The 16,509-nt window shown below is 36.5% G+C and overlaps 1 protein-coding gene and 1 long non-coding RNA gene across 6 annotated transcripts in view; one reads left to right on the top strand and one right to left on the bottom strand.

The window, feature by feature from the left end:
• The window catches only part of SHLD2 (shieldin complex subunit 2), a 77,665-nt gene that overhangs the window by 9,050 nt on the left and 52,106 nt on the right, over positions 1-16,509 (bottom strand). For 3 of the 4 annotated variants that reach the window (XM_041748603.1, XM_041748605.1, XM_041748606.1), the window contains exons 7-9: positions 8,950-9,144; positions 8,653-8,787; positions 2,877-3,083 (exon numbers count right to left, since the gene is read on the bottom strand). In XM_041748603.1, coding sequence (XP_041604537.1) covers positions 2,877-3,083; positions 8,653-8,787; positions 8,950-9,144 — 537 coding nt within the window. The remainder of the gene's footprint in view (positions 1-2,876; positions 3,084-8,652; positions 8,788-8,949; positions 9,145-16,509) is intronic. The other variant, XM_041748604.1, reaches the window with a different exon arrangement.
• Positions 7,058-16,509, top strand: part of LOC121487189 — a 28,216-nt gene continuing 18,764 nt past the window's right edge. For both annotated transcript variants that reach the window (XR_005986785.1, XR_005986784.1), the window contains exons 1-2: positions 7,058-8,399; positions 16,318-16,447. This is a non-coding gene — a long non-coding RNA (uncharacterized LOC121487189). The remainder of the gene's footprint in view (positions 8,400-16,317; positions 16,448-16,509) is intronic.

Consider the following 16,509-nt stretch of genomic DNA (forward strand, 5'->3'; position numbering starts at 1 on the left):
AGACCACATACAAGTGGACAACTGATTTTAACAAAGGGGTAAAAACAATTCACTGGAAAAATGGCAATCTCTTCAACAAATGGGGCTTAAACAGCTGGGTATTCGTATGCAAAAAGGAATAGAGCTCCCAGCCATGCATCACAAAATATACAAAAATTAAACTCAAAACAGATCCTGGACCCAAATGTGAACCCTAAAACTCTAGAACTTCTAAAATAATATAGGATATAAATGCTTGTGACACTCAGTAAGGCAAAGATTTTCTAAGTAGGAAATCAAGAACATCAGTCATACAAGAACAAATGGATAAATTGGGAGTTCATCAGAATTCAGAACTTAAGGTCTTCAAAAGGCCTGGTTAAAAGAATGAACGCACTAGTAACAGACTGGGAAAACATATCTGCAAAGCCTATACATAACAAATAATTTTCACCCAGAATATAAAGAACTCTCAAAATCAATAGTAAGAAAATAATCAACCCTTTGTTTTTAAGTAGGCAAAAGATTTCAGTTGACACTTCATCAAAGAAGACATATGGATGGCAACTGAGTCCATGAAAAAATGTTCAACATCATTAACCAATAGGGAAATGCAAATTAAAACCACAATGACTTATCATTACAGAAATTATAAAGAAGGCCCATACCAAGTGTTGACACGAATGTGGGAAAAACAGAACTCTCACACGCTGCTTGGTGGAAATGCAAAATGCCACAACCACTTTGGAAAAGTTTGGCAGTTTCTTAAAAAGTTAAACATGCACCTACTATATAACCTTCAGCTTATTCAGCTACTAGGTATTTATTCAGGAATAAAGAAAGACTATGCCCATATAACATCTTGAACATGAATGTTTATAGAAGCTCTACTTACAAGAGCTAAGAGCTGGAAACGACCCAGATGCCCATCAGCAGATGGACAGATAGACAAATCATGGTACGTTCGTACAACAGAATAAAGAAGAATGAACTTATGTGCACAAAAGTTACTTAATTAAAAATGCCAAGCAACACAGTGTACATAATGTATGATTCCATGTATATAAAATCATAGAAAATTCAAACTAATCTCCAAGGACAGAAAGCAGATGGGCTGCCTGGAGGGATGGGGGGGAGCACGTACCCGGGGAAGGGTGACATTACAAAGGGGCAGCCTGGTGACGGTTTCGTGGGTTTCGTGTCACAACTCACCAGTATGAATGTGGACACTTCAAGTGAGGGTGGTTCACTGTATGAAAATTATACCCTAAAAATTCTGTTAAAAATAATTTTAAATTTGATGCTCTGAACCATATTTGAAAACCACTCTGAGTTATCTTCTGCTCTGCTTATGGACACAAATGGACACAGCTTTTACATTCTGGGGATGGACCAAAAGGGGGCATAGCACGCTAGCAAAAAGTCCTAGAAATATACTTGAGACTCTTAACACGTGATCTCTTAGGAGTTTCAACTCATTTCATTTTGGGTCAGATTCTTTTTCTTAGAACTGTAAAAATAATCTTGCTTCACTCAAACCACATCTAACATTTAATAAAATCTAAAACTATAAGAAGCTGGAAAATTATTCATGTAAATGACAGAATAATATTAAAATTTAGTACCAAGATCCAAAGTTCCTGAGTTATTCTTAATAACTTAACCTTCATAAAAGCACCAAAAATGATAATCTCATACAAATTCTGAGAAAAAACTTTGACCGAAGATTTTCTTCATTAAAAAACTTACATAACTATAAATTTACAGGCACATCCCATATTTTTCTACCCTCACTCCCCCTCTAAAAACAATTGCTACAGTAGCCACCAGAAAACATTGTTAATTTCCAAAATTGATGATCATGGACACTTATTGATTGTTGGCATTTAACAACCTTAAATATAGTTTCAAATGCAGTTCAATCTGTTACACATTTTACTAGGAGTTAGCACACTTTTAGCATCATCTCTGTACTGAGGAAGCCAATACAATTTAATGAAAAGTATTTCCTGCTAAAACTGTATCAACTTATCTGGTCATTTTCACCATTTTATTCTCTTCATTCCAAAGTGTATGGCGTATTGAACCTAAAACATATTCCTTTTACTACTACACTCAAAATTAATTACTTTAATGGTATTAAGTTCATGAAAAATGTGTATGTATGTATATAAAATCCATCACCAAAGGCAATCTTCTGCATAGCTGTAGTATGTTTCTGAGGATGAATTTTATACACATACATGCACACACACATAAATATGTGAGTTCAGGAAGTCTGTTATTACATTTTACTAAGGCAGCAAGCAAATTGCATGCATTCTGTATCAATGCTAAATTTTAAAAACCATGTACAGGTAACAGTTTAGTAACTTGATAAAATGCTTATCTCAATCAACTGACTCTGGTTAGGGTCATTTTTCTATTTCTGGTTTATTAAGTGATAAGCTGCTTGTATATGTATGCAAAAAATATTTTTAAGTGATCCTTAATAATTACAACTTAACCTCAAAGGAGAAAGCTAAGAAGATGCAAATATCTGGCTGAGTTCTTTACAGTGATCTATATTTCCCTCCCTCCCTCCCTCCCTCCCTCTCTCTTTCTTTCTTTCTTTCTTTCTTTCTTTCTTTCTTCTTTCTTTCAAGATTTTACTTAATTATTCATGAGAGACACAGGGAGAGACAGGCAGAGACACAGGCAGAGGGAGAAGCAGGCTCCATGCAGGGAGCCCCATGCAGGACTTGATCCCGGGACTCCGGGGTCACGCCCTGGGCTGAAGGCAGCACTAAACCACAGAGCCACCCGGGCTGCCCAACTTTCATATTTAATTACACATTTTTTCCCACAAATGGTAGCTTGCCTTGCTTAAATTAAAATGAGGAATATAAAGATCTTACCTGAACGCTTATCTTCCAGGTGTGTTGCCAAATCTGAGATCTTCACAAAGGAGGGTGTGTTTTTTTGAAATTTTGCTTTAAACGTAATTGCCCTTATATCATCATCAAACAGGCACTCACAGGATGACCAAAATGTTGTATGCAATTCTAGGCTTTCTACGATATCATTGTGCTGAACAAAAAGATATTTAAATTCCCAAATATAATCTTAAACAAACAAACAAAAACAAAAAGTCACCAAAAAGGAAATAATCCAGGCTCAGAATCAGATTAAATAAATTGATCCAATTAAGTCAGTTAAATACAACTTTCATCACACTAAGGAATTTGGGTATAAAAAGAAAAATGTGAATTACACTGTTTCAGGGCATTGGGATGAGGATGCTGGAGATAATTTTATTTTTTAATTTTTTTTATTTTTTTATTCATGAGAGACACACAGAGAGAGGCAGAGACACAGGCGGAGGGAGAAGTAGGCTCCCTGCAGGGACCCGATGTGGGACTAGATCCTGGGACCCTGGGGTCACAGCCTGAGCCGGAGGCAGACACTCAACCGCTGAGCCCCCCAGGTGTCCCTGGAGATAATTTTAATTAAAGTTTTTCTAAAGATTTCTTGGTCTCTTAAACAGTCATAATTTATCATAACCAACTGCTTCTCAGAGTAGCTAATTCCTGTTTTGATATCTACAGACAAAGGTTTTTAAAACTAGTAAGACATAGAAATGGACACACATCCGCCATAATCAATATCTCTCACTGATTTTCAACACCTTCATTTTCTTATTTAACTAATTTTTCCAGGATAAAAAAAAAAAAGCATTGAGAGACAATTGCAGCATGTATTTTTAGTTCCCTCAGCCATAATTGTAATGGTTAAAACTGCAGTGGCACAGAGCTTCTTGCCAAATAGTCCCTATTCTATTTTAATACATTCAACTTCAAATTCTAATAAAACAAAAGTATTTCTTGGCACTAAGTCTTCTAATAATAACAGCTGTCTTTTTAGTTTCCACTTCTTCAGGCCATAAATCTAATTCACACCCTTCCCCACCACCACCTCCTTAGTTTTTTCCCTTAGTTTCTTCTTGAAAAATGGAAAATCTTAAAACAAGTCAGTAAAGCTGTATAGATAGAGCATCATTAGAAAGAGCTAAAGCATATATATTCCAAGTCACTGCTTAAAAACAATCACTATTTTTAAAATAGTTTGCTTCAGGGATCCCTGGGGTACTCAGCGGTTTAGTGTCTGCCTTCAGCTCAGGGTGGGATCCTGGAGTCCCGGGATCGAGTCCTGCATCAGGTCCCCGCAGCGAGCCCGCTTCTCCCTCTGCCTGTGTCTCTGCCTCTCTCCCTGTGTCTCTCACGAATGAATAAATAAAATCTTTAAAATAGTAAATAAATAAAATAGTTTGTCCTATTACAAAATACATGCTTCTAAGTTAGAAATCAGATTAAATAAATAAAATAACAGCCATAATCTCAATACCCCCAAATAAACACAGTTAACACTTTCAGTGGACATCCAGTTGTTTCTTCTTTTTTTTTTCATCCAGTTGTTTCTAATTTGTCTTAATATGCCAAATATATTTTATATGTCATTAAGTATTATTCTATATTATTTAAAATACTATACAGATATGCCAAAAATCTTAAAAATTATTATAACAATTCCCTATTTGGGGGCATGTTGGTTATTTTTTTTTAACTGTTAGAAAAAATACTGTGATAAATGCATTTTTAGCTACATCTTCATTCATAGCCACAATAAATTCCTAAAAGTGTAGTTATTAGGCCAAAGGTATTCTAAATTCGGTTTTCATATGCATTGTCGGTAATCTTTAGGAAAGGTTTTGCCAATCTACATTTCCAATAGTTTATGAGAGTAGCTATTCCCTTGTATGTTCTGTATCAATTTCTCAGGAGAAAAATCATGTACTGTCATTATTTTATGTGTGTGCCTTCAATTACTAGTAAGTCCATTTTTTTCCATACATTCATTGGCCATTTTTATTTCTTCTTTGGGGACATCCTGTTTATATCTATTACCCATTTATCCTTTCAGATATTTGTCTTTTGCTTTTGAATTATTTTCTAACAAAATGCAACATTTTTTTTTCTGGCTTTTCACTTGCCTTTTAATTTGGTATATGGTGATTTTTATGTATAGTTCTTGTTGCTGCGTTATGTTTAACCTACCAATCTTTAGATTACAAATAAGTTTGCTTATATTTTCTTCTACTACTCATTGTTTCTTTTTTGAAAAAAAATATTTGAATCTCTAATGCACCTGGAATTTATTTTGGCACAAATATTAAGTATAAATTTAATTCTATTTTTTTCTCAAATTGTTAGCTCAATTGTTATCTATCTCAAACAGTACCTACCTTCTTTTTTTCAAAAGGAAAAGTTTGCTTTATTTCTTAGTTATAAATAAAATGTATTTACTATAAAATATACAGTAAGACAAAAGGGTCGTAATAGGTGAAATAAGATTGGCCAATGTTCTAATATAATGGGTATAATGGGTATTATAATAGGTACTTCATTATATTACACTCTGTATACTAAATCTGAAGTTTTTGCTAAATGTATAAAAACTAAATGCAGATTCACACATGCATAAAATTCAAACTAAAGGCATAAAGAAAAAACACAGTAACCACTGCTAGCATTTTAGTATATGTAGTTTCAAATTATTTAATGTATACACACACTCATGGTCCCACTTTATTAAAATGGGATCCTATTATACATGAGATTTTATAATCTACTTTTTAAACTAAACAGTAACATCACATACGTCTCTCCAGGCTAGTGAACATTCCTATCTTTGGTGGTAAATACCTTTGTGTGTCCACTCAGACCACAAATGACCCTCAGCTGTCCCCCACCCCACCCCCCAAAAAGCCCAGGCATTCCTATTGTACCTTCCCACCCTGTCCCAGGGCCACAGTTGATTGGATCTTACTCAATCTGGGCAATCAGATATTCTTTGCTGGGAATTTGGAAATGGACTGGTCTCTTAAAAGGAAAAGGAAGATCAAGGGCTACAGGGTAAGCATCTTCTGCTGGCTTCCATGTGGTTGAAAAGCAGAGAAAGTCTGCACTGAGTGACTAAAGCAGACAGATGGAGAAACTGCAGCTCCCAGTTCCAAGTGCCCGTGAGCCCATCAAGCTCTTGCCCTATGTACTGTGAGATACCCCTGTACACTCCATATATATGCCCCCTAACTGCTGAAGTTAGCCAGAGAAGAGTTCTAGTTTGGGTCACTGACAGCCTTCTGTGCCCAAGTTCAAATGGAATTTATTAATACATTCCAGGAACTGGAAAACCCTTGTGTGCAGCATTTTCAAACTTGTGATTTCTTTTCTTATCATTTGAAACAAAATTTTTCCCTCCTCAAACTTGCTTCTCTTAGTCCTTAAAGATCGGAAATGTTGAGTGAGTGGTTGCTGATCTGTATTTTAGTCTTCATCCATCCATCCATTCATTCATTCACTCGTTCATAAAGCATTTACGAGGGCAGGCACAGGGCTATGTAATGAGGATACAGGGATGAATAAATAAGTTTGGTAGAATGCTTGTATTCACGGAATTTATGGTCTATGTTATAGATTTTTTGTTATTTATTTATAATCTATTCCTATTATTATATAAGCTATGTCATATTTATAACCTATGTCAATTAAAGTGATTATGTATATACGTATGAGGTCGCTCTGAGGATATGATCTTGGAGCTGAGAAATGAAGGAGACATCATGTGGGGAGCTGGAGGGGAAAGCACTCCAGGTAAAGGAATCATAAACTCAAGATCCTAAGGCAGGAAAAGGACTGGCAAGTTCAAGTATCAGGAAGTAGTTGTGTGCAGGTTAGACTAGCAAGTCTGAGGGAGGCTGGTAATGGAGACCATTTCTAATACATTTCTATATTTAAATCGTGAAGTAAGGGTGTGAGTAGATTTCAAACCTCCATACAATTATGATTTGCATGAAGTATAATTACAAATGTTGGGATCATTTGCATTACCCTGTGCTTAATTAATAATGTCACGAGAATATTATAATTTGTTATACTTTTTAAATTTTAGACTTAAATACCTTCAGAATTTGAATTGGAATGGCATTTAGTTCTAAATAGCTTATTTTATGTACCCAGTTATTCCTAAGAAGTGTACAGTATGAAGTCTACCTTCATCAGGACCTAAACTGTGATCAGAGCTCACTACAAAGCCCCATGCCTATTTCAAAAGAATGTGAATTTGGGATTTCTTGTAATTCTCCCCCAAAACATCAACTCTGATCAACAAGTATTCAACAATGATGACTATGTGATGATCACTTCTGATTATATCACCTAAATGTGAGTTTGTTACCCTTAGAACAAGTAAAACCAGTGCCCAATATGGATGTTAATGCCAAAAGAAATACTAAACGAATGGATAAAATGCCAACAGTTTCTAAAAGTAGAATCACTTACTTAGATGATCCTTCAAATTGGTACTTTTGAAAAGAACAATTTTGAGGTATTGAGGTGGATATCAAAACTTAAAAATGATGGTTGTAAGTATGCTGAAGGAATGAATGAACAAAAAACAACTCTATCTTAATTCCTGGTTTCACAAATTTCCAGTATTAACCTAAATACCACAGAATTATCCGGAGACAACTATAATGACTCTTCTACTAGCTAAATAACTACTACTTTTAGAAGAACATTCATGTTAAGCATGGAGCAATCTGCTCTGCTACAAGCTCCATCACAAATGGAGTAACACCGTTGACCTACATTTTTGTTTCACATGCACTAGACTCATGTCCCCGGCTATGATATAGTGGTCAACTGACACATGTTTGTCAGATTTCTCAACTGAACAAATATTTACTATTGTTTGATCCTAACATGAAAGTCAAAAGTCAGACTTATCTCAAAGCCTGGTCAGAGGCTATTAATGATTAAGGGAGAGAATGTGACAGATCATATGCTTAGATAACTATTTTGTAGGGAGAAGTTCGGGAAGAGACATTAACTCTTTCAAGGAAAACAGAATGAGTCACACACTTAATCTCTGGAATAATTCAGCAGGATAAAATAACTCATAAGCCACTAGTTAAACCATCTCTGACTATTTACAACAAAAGGATCTCACAATATCAAAATGAAGATATTATACGGTTTTATTGAAACATCAATGCCACTTAATTAAATTTATCCTAAATCATTAATAACTCATGCTTTAAGGAAAAATGTAATCATGGGTCATATTTAAAACATAAGCATGCTACAGATGGCTAATAGTCCACACTTTTAAAACAACTGGTATAAAAACCTGGAACACACTAATTTATGAAACAGGAACATTGCGACTTGAAAGGGTTAATGCAGCTCCCCTAACATCTGCCTTATAACCAGAGAGAAGTTTATCCATGAGAGTACTCTGGCTGAATAAAAATTGTAGAAGCTTCTCCAGATTTCAATTTTTAAAGAACGTTTCCGGAAGGAGATAAGATCTTCACTGAAAAGGTAAAGTAGTATACCTGGGAATAAATGGAAGCTTTTCTTTGCCACTATTAATTGTAGAGGACTTTTTAGATCACTAAATTGCTTACATGAGATGTAAAATCATAAGAAATCTGAGGAAGAACATTCAGTTATGAGCGCCTACTATTTCAAATGTAGCCTATCTTCTTCTCTTAAGATGTTCCTCATCTTAGGCTCTTAAGCATTAATCATTTACCTAACTATAAATAGGTTAAATCCTTTTTGGTATATTTACCTTTTTTCCTTTGAAGTTGAGGGTACCAGGCTGCTCCAGGACCCCATAATACAAGCACATAATGTTGACCTTGGACCTGTTCCACTGTTAACATAACTTTCTTTTGCTTCTGTCCTCTATAACTGTATAGTGCCTCTGGAAAAGAAATATTTCAGCTAGCATTACTTAATCACACAGAACACCATACTTTAATGTCTGATGATAAATAATAGTAATAACCAAATAATATACTATCAAAGTCTTGTATCTTAATTACTTTATAATCTAAAATTAAGAAGGTGCCCCCCAAATATTTACCTGTCAGTACAGTGATATCAACGACTCTTAGTACTGCATGGACTAGTATGTCTGGCTGCAGCCGCTCCAATTCTACAAATTCTATGCTGTTCATTTTCTGAGGCTGCCTCTGAGGAAGATCTCTGAGATAGGAATGTTCAGAAGACACATATGCCAGTAAGTCTTGAAGTACAACACCATTAACTATACCGGAATCTAAGAAAGAAAAAACATACCTGTGTATGAAAGATAGCAAAACTCTACCTTCTTAACAACACAATATTTTCTTAGAAATTTTCTTTATGTTGTAAAGTGTGATTAAAAGTAAAATATGCTTTCATTTCTAAAAATATTAACTTTTTCTTAAATGTTTAGGTGCAAAAATATGCTTGATATTTTTAACCAAGGGAATTAGAATTATTCACTGTCTCCAAAACAACCTGCCCAGCTCCCTTCTCTATTTTGTTAATGATAGCATTTTTCTATGAATTTCGGTGATTTTCTATGAATTTCAGTATTTCGGTGATTTCTTTGACTCCTCCACTACCCTGTTATACCCAGTTGTTTCCCTAACCCCTGCAGTCTGATTTGCTTTTGTCTCCCCCGACATCCCAACTGCTACTGTTCTTCCCCAAGACTCTTATGTTTCTCATCTGAAATACTCTTATGGGTCATCTAACTGACTCTTTCCCTGAACAGGCTGCCTCTTCCCCACTTCTAAGCCTCCATCCTCACCACTATCACTGGCTGCAATGCTGTCATCCTCTCTGCCTCTCCAAATACAACACAGAAAAGCAATCACTATACAGAGGCTCCTAGTAACTTCTTCCCCCAGGGCTTTTATCTCCAGCTCTCATTTGGCATTTGAGCGTGTGCTACATTGTAATATTTCTCTTTTTTAAAAAAGATCTTATTTATTTATTCATGAGAGACACACAGAGAGAGGCAGAGACACAGGCAGAGGGAGAAGCAGACTCCCTGCAGGGAGCCCAAAGTGGGACTTGGTCCCAGGACCCCGGGGTCACGACCTGAGCCGAAGGCAGACGCTCAACCACTGAGCCATCCAGGTGCCCCTGTAATATTTCTCTTGATTGTTAAATCAGATGTTTAGTTCTTTGGTCATTATATCATTTAAATATTTTCCTTTATTTTTTAATTATTTGTTTCAAATTTTTCTCATTTTTTGAGCTATACTTTACATACAATAAAATGCATAATTTTAAATGTACAGATTGATGAGGTTTGCTGATTAAATTTTAAATTCCCTGAAGGAAAAGGAAGTATATTTGAATATACAGTAGACTGTTGACCAAAATAAGATCCTAGCAAAAAGCACTTAAGTACTTTTTTAGAAGGTTGGGTCTATCTGCTGATTTCAGTAGGAATGAAACAAATGATTCTTCTTTCCTTCTCCCATTAATATTCTCATCCTAATGTATTTCTTGCACTAAAGCCTCATTATTCATTCACTTATCAGGAGACCATCCACTATGAGCCAGGCATTATGTCAGGTGCTAGGGATACAAAGAGGTATCTTGACACGATACCCACACTGAAGGAATTATCGACCTCGAGATAGGCAATAACAAACACTGGGCTGAGGGGGTGAGAGATACATGTAAGCCCTCCTAAGAACACACAAAACCACCGCCCAGCCAAGTTGGAAGAGTCTTTATTGAAGGAGTATTTTAGCTGGGTTTTGGAAAAAATATCCTAGAGTTTTCTAGGTAGTAGATGAAGGAGGGGGTATATTTCCAGGTAAAGAAAAAAGGGATCTGTATTCCTTTATATACTATAGATGCTTCTGGTAGTCTGATGAAGCATATGAATCCATCATCAGAATAATAGTTTTAACAGCCTTATTGAGATATAATTCACATACATAAAATTCACCCTTTCAATGTGTATCATTTGGGGCATCTGGATGGCTCAGTCGGTAGAGCACACAACTCTAAATCTCAAGGTAATGAGTTCAAACCCCATGTTGGGTGTAGAGCCTGTTTTTAAAAAAATTTTTTTTAATTAAAAAAAGATAGGGGATCCCTGGGTGGCTCAGCAGTTTAGCGCCTGCCTTTGGCCCAGGGCGCGATCCTGGAGTCCTGGGATCGAGTCCCACATCAGCCTCCCGGCATGGAGCCTGCTTCTCCCTCCTCCTGTGTCTCTGCCTCTCTCTCTCTCTCTGTGTCTATCATAAATCAATAAATAAATCTTTAAATAAAATAAACAAAATAAAAAAAGATAATGAAGTGTATGATTCATTTTTTTTAGTATTTCACAATGTTGTTCAACTATTGCCATCATCTAATTTTATAACATTTTCATTACAAAATCATATTTTGCAATGCATAAAATAAGATTGCAAAACCAACCACATGGAAATAGAGCAATCATGTGCCTCATTAGTACATTTGATAACAAAATATAACAGAATATGTAACAATTACCATAATTTCAAACCAGTGACAGGCATAAATTATATTCAAGTTATTGGGATGCCGGGGTGGCTCAGTGGTTGAGCATCTGCCTTTGGTCCAGGGCGTGACCCCAGGGTCCTGGGATCGAGTCCTGCATTGGGCTCCCTGCATGGAGCCTGCTTCTCCCTCTGCCTGTGTCTCTGCCTCTCTCTCTGTCTCTCATGAGTAAATAAATATTTTTTAAAAAAATATATTTGTTATCTTTGACAACTGTAATGTGATATGGTGGCCAAGACACAGGCACTGCTGCTACTACTGTGCATTGTTGATGCACGATGGAAGCAGATGCTCATATTCAGTTAGCTGTCGGAGAAAATAGAGATGTGATGCCTTCCCATCCACGTTCATGGACCCTTTAATGCGGAGGAATCAATTTTCACAGACAAGAGTAGGAGGAACATTTAGGAGGCTAGCAGCCCCCGGCGGGAGACGATAAGTGCTAGAAACCAGGCAAGACTGCGGAAAGGGGTGTCAGACCTGTGAAAATAGTTTAGAGGTGGAACCCAAGGGACAGTGAGATGGAGAGGATACAGAAAAGATGAAAGATGGTATCAAGATTCCTTACGCAGCTGAGCGCACGGATGAAAATAAATAATAAATGCTTGAAGGTTTTTAGAACCTGAAATCTATTCTAGTTAAGATGACTCCATTAGTCAATGACTTCTATGAAGCAATGGTGATATCACTGACAAAGGCAAGAAGCGTAAGAGAGAAGAACAGATGGCGGGAAAGAGCAATGAGAGCAAGAGAGGAAGCGAGAAGACCCATTCGATTACAGCAAAACCCAGTTCCAAGCAGCTTTGACCGTGGCTCCAATTCGTCCACCAGACATCCTGATCCCTCTTTTGCAATATTCCAGCACGTGTGGAATCAAAATTCAGATGGGTTCAGATTCTGACTCTGTCAACAATGAGTTCTGTGAACTTATACATGACTTCTCTGGGCTTCATTCTTTGTCTACAATGTGGAGTTTTTCGGGGAAAATACAAAGATCTCTGATATCAAATTATTTATCCCTGCTTTATCAGACAGAAACACAGGATTACTTAGATTCCATCTAAAACAGTCTACTTCACAAAAACATTGTATTAACCTTTGATTTATACATTTAACTTAATCATTTCAATTTAATAGTATTTAAGATAACTTTATGTCCTATCAAATTATCAGGACTAGGTTTGTAAAATACATAACACCTCACCATAATGAGGAAAGAGCAGAAGTCTTTTGCAAAAGCACAACATATTGATCGGAGGTAAGAATGTTCTCCTGAGTTGTAGCCACTTGCAAACACAAAAACAAAAACCTAACCAAATTGATGTATCCTTTCAGAAGAAAAACAATTACAGTATTCTCAAAGTATCAACTGATAACCATTCCCCTAAATCAAACAAAAAAGAATATACTTTAGCTACCAACCTAAAACAGGGCAATATAAATGTTAAGTATAAAAACAAAGAATTTAAAGTAACCTTCAAAGCTTCTCTAATTTGGGACACCTGGCGTGGCTCAGCGGTTTAGCACCTGCCTTCGGCCTAGGCTGTGGTCCCGGGTCTTGGGATCGAGTCCCACATCGGGCTCCCCACATGGAGCCTGCTTCTCCCTCTGCCTGTGTCTCTGCCTCTCTCTCTGTGTCTCTCATGAGTAAATAAACTCTTTAAAAAAAAATTAGCCTTTAAATACGTTGAATATTACTTACAACTCATTTAGCTCCATAGAAATAGGCTCTCCCAGATGTGGCAATACTTCAAATACTCATAATAAAACATCATTACACTTACATCTTTTCAATGAGAAATTGCCTTTTCCATTTTGTTGCTTCCAGTTTCCAGGCTGTTGCTAACCCACGCCCCCCCGGGGAAGCACCTCCAGTAACCAGACCGCAGCACTCACGCCATCCCTTCGTCCTGGGCCTAGCAGAATCCAGTCCGTACACTGCTTTCAACAGTTACTGAGTTTTGATCTTGTCTTCCCCCCACCCACCCTCCTGTGTAATTATTTTATTCACGTGTAATACAGTTGGGTTCATTTGTCAGTGTTGGTGTTCCCTTTGAGCTGCCCCCTCCACTACATTTTAGTTGGTTTTGATGGTTTTATGGTGGGGATGGGAAGCATCACTGTGAGTCAAGGCCACACAAAGAGACCCACTCAGAGAAGTGTTATTCCCTCCCTTCAATGTTACCCTATTTCCATTCCCTCCTTCCTTTTGTCCTTTTCCTACCCATTCTCTGTAGGTAACTAGTTTCTTTGGTTTGTTTTTTTTCTTTCCTGCATTTTTTTTTCACAAATGAGGAGATAAACGTATATCTTATTCCTCCCCTCCTTCTTACACTAAAGATGGCATACTAGGTTTACTTCGTTGAGCTTTGTGTTTTTCACATAGCAGTATGTCCTGGAAGTCACTTCCTACCAGTTCAGAGCTCCTTTTCATTCTTTGTCACGGCGGCAGAGTACTTCACTGCAGGAATATACCACCACCTGATCAGTCACTCTGCTACGTAGGGGTGTTCTGATTTTTCCCAGGGTCTGGCAATTAGAAGCACTGCCCTGAATAACGTTGTGCGCGTGTATTTTCTCATTGTTGTATCTTCAGGACAGACTCCTACAAGTAGGCTGGCTGGGCTGAAAGCTGACTAGATAGGTCATCCTGTTAGAGCGCCAAATAGCCCTCCAGGAGAACTGCGGCAATTCTCATGCCCGCCAGCAACGTACAAGAGGGCCTGCTTCCCGCAGCCTAATCAACCGCATAGGCCGCCATATTTTTTAATTTTTGCCAATCAGATAGCAGGAAATGAGATCTCTGTGTAGCTTTCATTTGAAAGTCTCATGTCTTTTTCCCATTTTCCTATCAGTCCTTTGTCATCACTCAATTTGTAGGAGTTCTCTATATATTAGGAATATCAGCCTTTTGTCTAAAGCATATGTTGCAAATATTCTAAGTTGCCAGTTTTCTTTTGACCTTGTTTATGGTGCTATTGCTCGGGCAAAATTTTATTTTTCTATAGTCAAATTTATCAGTCTTTTTTTTTTTTTTTTACTGTTTCTAGATTCTGAGTAATAGCAAGTTTTCCCTACACCAAAATAATAGAGAAATTCATCCGTGTCTCCATCTAGCAGTTAATGGTTTTACTTTTTATATTTAGATTCTTAATCCATGTGAAATATATCCTTTTATCTTGTATGAGATACTGTTCTAATTTTGTCTTCTTTCTAAATGACTATCTGGTTGCCTCACCACCATTGATTAAAAAGTTAACCTTTACCTCAGTGACCTCAGATAACATCTTTGTCATATACTAAATTATATGTATACGGGTCTAATTATGATCTTCCTATTCCACTGGTCTATTTGTCTATTTATGCACCAGAATCACATTGTTTTAATTATAGAGGCTTTACAGTTTAAAGCCTGTCTGGTGAGCGTGGTCACTCGTATGCTTACTTTTTCAATGTTTTCTTAGCTATTCCTGCATGTTTGTTTTTCCATATGAACATTAGTATCAAGTTGTAGATGCCATACCACAACTTCCTAATATTTTTATTAAGATGGCATTGAATTTATAAATTAACCTATGGAGAACTTTACCATTATAATGTTGAGTCATCTTATCCATGAAAAGGGAATGATGGGTTTCCATTTGTTCATGTCCTTATTCTTTCTGTAGTGGTTACAATTTTTTCCTTATATAGGTTTTGCAAAGTTCTTGTTAAATTTATTCGGAAGTACTTTCCTTATTGCTTTTGCAAATGAGTTTTTCCCTACACTTATGCCCTCTGTTTAGTGTTTGTATGTATGAAGGCTATTGTGTTTTTAATTTCATCTTTGACTCCCTGGAATTTTTCAGATTTATCAAAGCATTTGTGCATATAGTTTTTACTCTTCTTCACCTATTCAGATACCTCTTCTTATCTAGTTCTACTGGTTGGTAACTCTGTATACTGATGACAAGTAGGAGAGAAAGTGGACATCCTCATCTTGTTCCTTACCTTGATTTCAGTGGAAATGCCTCTAGTGTTTCTCCATTAAATAAGATACTGACATTAGGACTAAATACTTCTATTTTATCGACACAGTACCAATTGTATTGTAACACTGTATTAATACCGCATTTATTGATACTGAATAAGAAAGTATTCAGTATCCCTCAATTCTCATTTCCTGGAGCACTTTTTATGGTAAGTGAGTGTTAAATTTCTCAACATCTATGCAGATAATCATATAATATTTTCTTTAGATTTATTAATATGATATTCAATATTCATGAATCTTCTAACATTGAATATACCTTTCCATTTCTGGAAAAAAAATCTCACTTGATCATTATTTCTTTAATGTTGTGCTAGATTGTGTTTACTAATTTTTTTTAGACTTTTTATTTAGACTTCATGCATCAAATCTCATGTATAAAACTGGTCTGCATTTTTATTTGTAATGACTTTATTTGGTTTAAGGGTCAGTGTTATATTTGCTTTCTAAACGGAATTAGGAAGTTTCCTTCTTCAATACTATGGAATAATTTTTAGAGCATTGGAACCATCCAGTCTCTGAAGGTATGGGTAGAGTACTCCTGTGAAACTGTCTAGGCCTGGCAGCTTTTTTGTACATTAGTTCTTTAATAATTGTTTCTATTTCTTCTTTTTTTTTTTTTTTTAATTTTTTTTTTTTGTTTCTATTTCTTCTATAGAAACTGGTCTGTCTAAACTATATCTCAAATCCATCTATTTCTCATTATTTCTACTGGCTACCCATTACCACTCAGCCTCTACTACTATAATAACTTCCTAACTCCCTGATTCTGCTCAGCCCTTCACAACCAGATCTATGGTTTTTTAAATCTTTCAGAGCATTCGTCCTCACCCGCAAATATTATATTTGCATGTCTGTTTAGTTTCTACCTTGTCTGTCCTCCCACAGAAACACCAGCACCATGACGGCCAGCACCAGGCGGACGCTGTTCACCACTGTACCCCCGGTGCACAAAGTGCCTCAAACAACGTCAACACTTAATACGTATCAACTGGGTAAATGAAGAACTCCACTTTAGGTATTTTCCGAGAATATGTCAGTGCTGATATCCAGCTGACCAGCTTCCCTAGAACAGAGGGA

The sequence above is a fragment of the Vulpes lagopus genome, chromosome 3 (assembly GCF_018345385.1).
Source record: "Vulpes lagopus strain Blue_001 chromosome 3, ASM1834538v1, whole genome shotgun sequence".
Lineage (NCBI taxonomy): Eukaryota > Metazoa > Chordata > Mammalia > Carnivora > Canidae > Vulpes > Vulpes lagopus.